Below are 9,178 nucleotides of genomic sequence, written 5' to 3' on the forward strand. Positions count from 1 at the left end.
TTGACACAGTTTGACCTAGCCCTTTGGGTGTTGTCTGAAGCTAGTACCTTCCACAGCCAACAGTGTTTAGCTCAGTACTTGGACAATACATGGAACTCAAGGCCATGTCAGGACTATGATCTGACAATACATGAAATATACAAGAAACAATGTGCAGTTGATGGTATTTGCATGATTGAAATAATAGACACTGCTGGTCAGGGTATGTTGGTTAATCAGCATACAAGCTTTTGTTCCCAACATGTGCCAATAAAAGATGTAGATGAATATCTGACACTCCTGGATCAATTTATTAAGTAAGCATTATGTCTTGCCTATGTCGAGCACACACCTCATGACCTGCTGCTCAGAGAGGCACTGGTAATTACCTTTGGTTGTTAACAATATCAAGACAAGTTCTATCCACACCCCAGAGTCCAAGCATGAAGCAACCCCTCTTCTTGCGACACTTCATGTTCATCATTTCTGTCAACCTGGTTGGCCACCAGCACCACACTCAGTTCGGCCCACAGAAGTGCCTGCAAAAGATGTCTATCCATGTCAAGTATAATAAATAAGCAGACCAGGGATTGAACCTGGGACCACCTGACATATACCAAGGAGCTCTACCAACTGAGCTACCTGGTCTTGGTTCAGAGGACATACTAAGGTATAGGACCTTGTATAGCTGAGTGTAACTGTTGCCTACTACCCATAATGGCCTTCATGCAAGGCACTAGGTATTGGTAGGTCTCATGACAGTTCAGGGACTCACTCATGTTAGATGAGTAAGCATGATTACCCATTCCAACAATCCACTCAAAGGATCTGTGTGATGTGGTCAAATACATCATGACAGATCCTTGTCCCTTTCTATGTCGTGATCACCAACTATGTTAACAATCTCATGACAAGTTCAATCCAGGTCCTGTGTTGGCTTGTCATGAACTGGTACAATATTGTGAGGAGGGAGGTTATTACGAGAGGGTTGTAGGTCTGGTGTAGGAGTATTGTGGATGGCTTTTAGGAATATTGTGCAGGTATTGTAGCTTTGTGGGGTGGATTGTAGAGGCATGGTAGTGGGATTGTAGGGTCACTGTTGGGGTATTGTGGGCAGATTATTGTGTAGGTTTGTAACAAGTGTTGTAGGTCCATTGTGGGGGCATTGTAGCTTGTTGTGAGGATGTTGTTGGATCATTGTAGCTTATTGTAGGGTTGTAGGGATATTATGGGGGGGGGGTATTGTAGTTTGTCATAAGGATATTGTAGCTTTGCATCATGGATTGTGGGGGCATTTAGGTGCATCAGAGGTGTGTTGTTGACACATTGTATATTTGTATTATTGTTGAGGCATTGTAGCAATATTGTAGGTATTGTGTGGGGCTATTGTAGGTTTGTAACATGGATTGTGAGAGCATTGTAGCAGGATTGGGGGCATTCTTGGGGCATTGTAATGAAATTCTTGAGGGTTGTGGGGGGTATTGTATGATGATTGTGGATTTATGCTGGGACCATTGTAAATAGGCGACATCCCTTGTCAACAATATCATGTGTGTGACCATTATGTAATGTGTAACAGTCACACAGCAAATGTTTTGGGTGTCCCAGGGCCCAAAAACTAGAATACTTTGAAATTATGTTTGACAGAGTCAAGAAATGGCAAACAGATATTGAGTCAGAGCAAGTGTTAGAATCTGGGAACCCAGAGATTACTCAAAAGGCTCATTGACAACATATCTCAGTTCTACACTGGTAACAAAGGTCCTGTAGATGATGAGCTCAATGACATCTTTGCTATTGCGCCCCCACATAAACACAACCAAACATTACCTTTTCAAGAAGAATATCATGTGACCTCCGACCCATTCAGCCGCATCACTAAAAATTACTGGACCCAGCTGTATTAAGTAAATGCTGAATACAATGCCATCATATTGTTGTGATGCATCTGTTATGCATCCTATGTCTGGTGTAGTGGTTGTGCTGCCTAGATTGAGTGCTGGATGTCTGGAGTTCAATTACTACTGGTGCAAATTTTTTGCCTACACCCTGTTAGGGTTAGGGTTTATCAACTTCCCTTACTGTTAGCTTTTATATTATCCTTGTCAGCCACATGTATCACAGCTATATAGATTTGAATGGAAATTAATTTTGCCCCATCTATATGACCCTCTCAGTCGAGACCGAAGATCCTCTAACTGGCCGGACACATGCGCAGCGGGAAGCCTGCGTTTGCCGGCATCACATGACATTCTTCTCGATATAGTATATTTGTACATGTTTGCATAGGGTGCAGTAAAGCTACCTGCTCAATGACTACTAAATATGGTAGTATTAGGTTAGGGTTATATCTGGATATGAACATTATGTAACCATGGACCACCAATATCAGCGGCAAATTTTTTGTCTCCAAAATCCTTTCCTCAGAACCCACAGAAAAACATGATTGGCAACTTGAAAGACAATTATCGCAATGTTTTGATCCTACTCAACATAGACATGAGATTTCTATGAACTAAAACCTAGAAAATGTAGAGGAGCTCTATAGGCACCTTTCCTCAGTTCTACTTTGCCAATAAAGTTGTCACCGCCATGGAAGTATGCTGCCATTGCCTGCTGTCACAGTCGGTCACATGATGTTGTTGACAATGGATGTTGCCTATCTTAGGTATGAGTGTGGAATAATTACTAGTGATATCTGCCTTACTAATGCTATTTGATGGCCACAAAATAGTTTTTTCACTGCCAGCTCTGAAAAGCCTTGGGGGATTGTGGTCACCCTGTATATGGCTACATGTTTACTTAAGGGTCCATCTGTGCAACCCACGGTCCAATAAACCTGGATCTATAGTAATGCCATCTCAGCTGCACCCAAAAAACACCAACATGTTGCTACCCTGCAGTGAATACCCCTGATATCTTCCTGAATTGGTGGTAAACACCTCAGTAGGTATGTGGCCTCTTTCCTGCAATTTTCTGACTTCATTTGGCACCTGTGGCCAATTGCTCGTGCTGTGCAGTACTATTAATAGCACTATTAGTGCCACATCTGACTCCAGCACTATGCATACTGTTTGCAGAAGTTTACGATTTTTTGCAGGAGCCTGAGTGTGGCCCTTGCACCAGAGTACAGCTATGACATAGGTGAACTGCAAGTTTGGCAAAAGTGCATGCCAGCCATGTCATAGCTTTCCACAGTCAAGCCCAGCATACCACACTTTGAAGTCCATTAGCAGTGGACTTGAAATGAGGATGCAGCCACTTAGATTGCAGTAATCCCAATGTAAATCTCTTGTTTCAAACTCCACCACAATAGTCCCACACTAAGTCTTCAGAAAGTAAACTAGTATGGAAAGAAACACTCACAGGAGATGACAAAACAAATGTAAATCACCAAACTATTTGAGGGCATCTGGTGTATTATGTATATAATATATTTGAAAGGCCAGGCCATCCAAGCGTCTGACAGAAGAGCACCAAGGCGATCACTGCAATTTGACACTATAAAAAGAGATTTGTAGATATACCACCCCCATGGGTTATATAGTATATAATGGATTTGCCACAATCAGTGTAAAATATAACCTGGTGCACAATCATATATAGCAATCCACCCGTAGGGGATGGTATATAGACTGTAGGAAGCAGAAGTTGTAGCTGGGGAGAGGCTCCAGGAGGGGTAGAAGCCAAAAGTGGTAGCTAGATGGGATCTACTTGGGATCTCTTGGAATTGTAAGTAAACCTGTAGCCTGATATGGAATATGTATGGTCCCAAAAGGATGTAGCATTGTGGTATGTGTTAGGGTTGCAAAATTCAGAAAACAGTTTTGGAGCTGGTGGTGATAAACATTATATATTGCTGATCAATAGCTAGAAACACAGTGGTATAATTGCCAAGATATGTACCCCATTCATCCAGTACAAAGTACCCTCAACAAGCCTACAAATCTATACAAATGCCCATTATAAACTCACAAATTTGTACAAACTGTGGTGAAAGGGTCTACAAAGTCTTTCAAGCACAGTCTATGAACTTACAAATTTGTACAAAATGCCCTCCAACAGCTCACAAATCATTACAAAGAACCCTGCTACAGTATACAAATATCATCCAAATTGGTCCAGATAATCATACAAATGTTCACAAAAGTGTGCAGATTTGATACAAATACAAATGGTGGTCAAGATTTGTACACTTTCGTACCAACACCCTCCTCATAATGTACACATACAAATCCAAGTTAGTGGTAATTTGTATACAAAAGTCTGACCCACTAGTGGACTTACAAATGTGAGAACAATCCATGGGCTCTCAGTACTATTGTAGCCCAGACTATCCCTCTCACATGTATATAGGCTGCTATGTTAAACCATGATATATGTGTTGTGAGCATGATCCAGGATCAGCCACCAATGCTAATGAGTCAGGTTCAAACCATGGGAATTGCCCCCTCAGCTCTGTGTTTGTGCTAAAGCCATTGGAAGGCTGATAAATACTAGATGCAGCCACATAGTACAGTATATAATATTTGTGTCATGGATGAAAGGCACAGACACAGAACAGCCCTGAAGACCAAAACAAACAACCAAACACACCCAGCAGTATGGGTGGTGGCAGCCTAAGGACACTGGAGGGTAATGAAAGTGCAAGGGGGAGAGGAGCAAGCTGCCATCGGTAGTCCACAGATGAAACCTGTAAAATACTTGAAGCCTGTAAACAAAGCTAACACCATCTGATCCTATAGACTGTGACTAGCACAGGGAGGGACTGGCACAGTCATGGAAATTCTGGAACCCACTTGAGCAGGACGCTTCCCACAGGAGCAGCTTTCGTGGAAGCATATCCTCATGGGTCCCATAGCTCGCTGGTGAAAGCACAGTGTGACACATTCTCTACATACCATACATCCCAGCTGCCTTCGCCTTGGCTCATTGCCTCTAGTTCACAGGCTAGATATAATATACACACCATGTCAACATCTGGGATACGTTGCCAATGCTCTATGCACCTCTACCCTGATGTTGAAGATACTAGTACTCTGCCCCCGGCCAAAACTCTATGCTCTCGCAAGTGGCAGAAGACGGGAAGGATATATTACAAGCCAGATGAGGAAGTATGGGGTCTCCCAGATGCTCAAATAATCCATCAGTGGTGGTAATCTGGCTTGAGAGATTTGTATTGACTTGGACCAGAAGCTGCCTTAGAAGTCTGGCATTCAGCCATGTACAATAATTATACCGTAATGATAGCACACAACCACAAAAGACAGACTATGGACTACATATTCAATTGTTAAATTAATGATCCACAACACAAGCCTGTCACCAGATCATGGGCGAAGTCTGGTGAAGGCACAAAGAATCTGTTGTGCAACCATCTCCCAGCCCATTCTGCCTCACAGCACCACTCTGAGCCAGTGATACCATATTCTTACCATGCCCATTGTACACTGCTAGCTCTACACTCAGCATCTTCATAATGGCCCTTCAATATGGTGCAAGATTGGTCCTACAGGATGGAGCTCCAGATGCTATGACTGGGGACAAGGCTTCCCAGTCCCAATTCAGTCTTGAGCCATGTCAAGGAGCTGTATGTTGCATTATCAATTACTGTACGAGACTATTTTGCTGGCCTACAGCAGAAAGGACTGTCAGTCCATCAGATCATGGATGGCTGCACACACCCCGATAGAACTTTCAGTGCTGGGTATTTGGGTACAATGGGTTGATGAGGGCTAAGTATTTGGGTGCATCCTTGAGTTTGCAAAGTAGGTTGGGGTATGAGTGCTGTTCTCATTTTACTCTTTCTGCAGGCTATGTGAGAGTCATTCCAGGAAATATCTTGCAAAGATTCTCCATGACTGCCTCTGCTGTTTTTGAATCGATGATATGGTTTGTTCCCTATTTTAAATAGCCCTCATACACTTATTTATGCTTCAGACACATGTTCTCATGATGGACAATGCATCAAACTGCATTACAACTTCAAATGAGCTTGCAAAGCTGGAAGTAACATACCAGGGTGTGAAATCATGAGGATGGTGTTTTGCACATATTATTACCCTGATGGCAAAGGTACAAACATAATCTCTTTGTATTTGAGACTATGATACCATTACAACACTACAGATGTTCATCTCCTTCTTCTTTAAGCAACACAAGTGTTGCAAGGGTAATTCAGTTATCCATCTGGCACATGAGGAAGAACTGAATGAGGAGGATCAAGATCTTGCTACTCTCCATAAAGGTGAACTCCTGGCAGGTGCTAGTCCAGATCAAGAGGCACATGATGAACAGGTTGTAATGTCCCTTCAGGATGTTGCTGTTGGAGAAATGAGATGAATATATGATATTGTCATCAGCTCTGCGGAGTCACAGAGCACCTTGAAGGATTTCCCAAACGTATGTCAGGCATAACTTGTAGTGTTCTTCACAGGTATGCTTGACAACTCCATAGGTCATGGGTCTTTCCAAGAAGGTTCATGACTCACCAACTTTGAAGGAGGCATTTGACAAACTTGTGGAAGCTGATATCACCCTGAAGACTGATTGCCTTATGCTAGCGCGATGCTGCCTGACTTACTGGAATACCGAGCACAAATGTCTCAATTTGTACCAAGACCTACAAACAACTGTCAATCGGTCTCTGACAATGCCTAGCTACAAGCTACAAGCTCAAGTCACTTGTCTTAACAGAGGATCAGTCTGCCCTTATTCCAGATCTTCTCGATGTTCTTGAGGTAAGTTATGGTTGATCTTATGGCTGTTGATGACATGAAGCTGATTTGTGGTAGATATTCAATGCTCCTACAAAGCTATTCTCAGAGAAGGCTGGTAAACAGATGCCATTGATCATATATATTATCCCTATGTTTGAAGACATGATGCAGCAGCTGCAGTCTGTGCACCAGGAGCATGAGATTGCTGCTGTCCTTTGGGTTGCTGCTCATGCTTCCTTGAAGGTTGTGCAGAAGTACTACTCACTTTCATCTGACTGTGAGGTCTATCATATTGCAATAGGTCGGCCATCTGTTTCTCATTGACATTTGTGCTACCTCTGATGTATTCTAGCAATGTGCCCCCATCGGAAGCTCATCTCATTCGAGAACCATGGGTGGGTTGCCAAAGACATTTAAGAAGTTCGTGCACTGGTTATCAATTGGAAGAGTCTTATAAGCAAAATGCCCCTGCCAGGGCTCCAGTAGATGGCAGACCTACTGCCTTTCCTTGCAAAAGAAGGTATGTCATTTGGCAGCCTCAATTCACTTGCATACTGAGCATCTTTTGGGAAGGGTGCTGCATGCTGGTCAACTTCTCTCGACTCGGCGCGCAGCCCACCCTAATGACATCAGACATGATGCAGTCATACCTGGACTCTGATACTGTAACAGTGGGTGAAAACTTTGATGTGATCAAGTACTGGTGGGATCTTCTCAAGACATTCCTGACTGTAGCAAGAATGGGTGGCTCTCTCATGACTGTAGCAAGAATGGCTCTCTCATTCTGTTCAGCACCTGGTACATCTAGCTCCTGCATTTGTGGTGATTCAATCATATGACAGGCTGCCCCAGCAACCTCTGTCAATGTTGAGTGCAACTTCTCAAGCAGGCAACAGACCATCATTTTCATGCAACACAATATGAGCCTGCAGACCTTCCGTGCTGAGATGGTGATCAGTTCGTGGCAAGATGCCCCTTTTTCAAGCTCTCACATGCCATATCCTTGATGAAGGATATTGTACGTGCATTTCCTGATGTTGCTTTTACTATGCACTAGTAGTATATATACTGACTGTTATGTATTAATTACCTGTACAAGGTTTTGCTCTGGAGCACCTTCAGGATTTGCTATACACCCTAAGCTTACACCATATGCATAAGAAATATTGTTCGCAGACTAGCCACACCAGTAACATGTTTTTGGTGCTTGTCTAGACAACACATCGAGGTGACGTGGTCTCCATGGAGACTTCAAACTCCACTTTCTGTGGAAATCGTTTCCATGGAACTAACTTGGGCAGTCCTTGGAACTGCCCATGCAAGTCCCTAGATTGCACTGAATGGACTGGATGAATTTCTTGGAATATAGGACTAGCTTTAGACACTGGACTATTAGTCTTTGCTGGACTCCTGGGCCTTTCTATATAATCAGATGTAAATCAATGAGTCAGGCTAATGGCAAAGCCAGATCATTGGACACAAATATGCTAAGGTCAACACTTTTTACCTTTGAGAGACTTCTTGGGATTTCAACATTAGAGCTTGGAAGTGAAGCACAAAAAACTTCTGTTTCCCCTACACAGTTCTGCAAACCATATACAAACTGAGGCCGTGTTATGATTTTCCCATGCCTATCTCATTCCATTTCCATTCTGAGCATTGCCATTGGACAGTACCTTTCTCTGAGTACAACTTCTCATGAATGCTATCTCTTTTCACATGTTATCTCTCTTGACTCACCTTCTACCAATGGGCGCCCTTGTATTTCTCATTTCTCTGAGTTACGTACTCACAGGATAGCTTACACATCCTTTCTTATCAGCTGATGCTCTAGGATTAATGTATTAGATCCCCTTTGTTACTGTAAAGCCTTTTACATTAAACAGCCTTTACAATTGTCTGTAATGTATTAGATTTCCGAGTACCCTATGCAGTGTCAGGCAGCACTGCTGAGCTTGAATATGACAGCCCCGGCATCCCCGGCATGGAGATCCAAATCGGGATTTGATCTGAGCTGTTGCCAATAATAGGTGGGTAGCCATACCTGGCCCTGCAGGCCACAGAAAAATACAGAACAAATACGGAAGAATCACAATAGATTTCTCGGGACAGGCATCATGGTGCCGGAGCTATAAATAGCGTGTGAACGTGTCTAGAGTGCCACACATCAGCCGTTAGCAGCTCATATAAAATCAGGAAAAATGCGCAAAAATCTGGGAAAAATCATGGAACCTGCTGTGGATGACGGCACACATGTGGCATCACTGAATTACATCAGCACATGCCAAATATGGCAGCTATTGATATGGGATACCTCCAGGATCTACATTTCAGCCTGTTTTCATATCTGGGGTTTATTTGTCTCTACTGTTGATGTTGTTACTAATGTAGCGGTTAAAATAGTGTATAGGAATAGGGGAGTGCTTGTCCCTAATCATGTGGTAGGGTACCATGAAGCTGTGCATTTCTGCATTTTTCCC

The 9,178-nt window shown here is 43.0% G+C and overlaps 2 protein-coding genes and 1 non-coding gene across 3 annotated transcripts; 2 read left to right on the forward strand and 1 right to left on the reverse strand.

Moving 5' to 3' along the window:
* Nucleotides 1-554: 554 nt before the first annotated feature.
* On the reverse strand, nt 555-627 carry GLOTRDRAFT_t97. Its single transcript has one exon. It is a non-coding gene; the product is annotated as a tRNA-OTHER (tRNA).
* A 4,831-nt stretch (nt 628-5,458) lies between these two features.
* On the forward strand, nt 5,459-7,022 carry GLOTRDRAFT_95206 (uncharacterized protein; the record flags this gene model as incomplete). The annotated part of the gene is made up of 10 exons (XM_007870293.1): nt 5,459-5,569; nt 5,681-5,747; nt 5,793-5,797; nt 5,920-5,988; nt 6,109-6,284; nt 6,342-6,381; nt 6,437-6,581; nt 6,640-6,719; nt 6,774-6,975; nt 7,000-7,022. The coding sequence occupies 10 exons, from the start codon at nt 5,459-5,461 to the stop codon at nt 7,020-7,022; spliced, it is 918 nt and encodes a 305-aa protein (XP_007868484.1).
* A 518-nt stretch (nt 7,023-7,540) lies between these two features.
* Nucleotides 7,541-7,705, forward strand: GLOTRDRAFT_46032 (uncharacterized protein; the record flags this gene model as incomplete). Its single annotated transcript, XM_007870025.1, has 1 exon — nt 7,541-7,705. A coding segment is annotated over one exon (165 nt), but the record flags the coding sequence as incomplete, so codon positions are not given.
* Between the last annotated feature and the right edge of the window lie 1,473 nt (nt 7,706-9,178).

This window comes from Gloeophyllum trabeum, assembly GCF_000344685.1.
Source record: "Gloeophyllum trabeum ATCC 11539 unplaced genomic scaffold GLOTRscaffold_00011, whole genome shotgun sequence".
NCBI lineage: Eukaryota > Fungi > Basidiomycota > Agaricomycetes > Gloeophyllales > Gloeophyllaceae > Gloeophyllum > Gloeophyllum trabeum.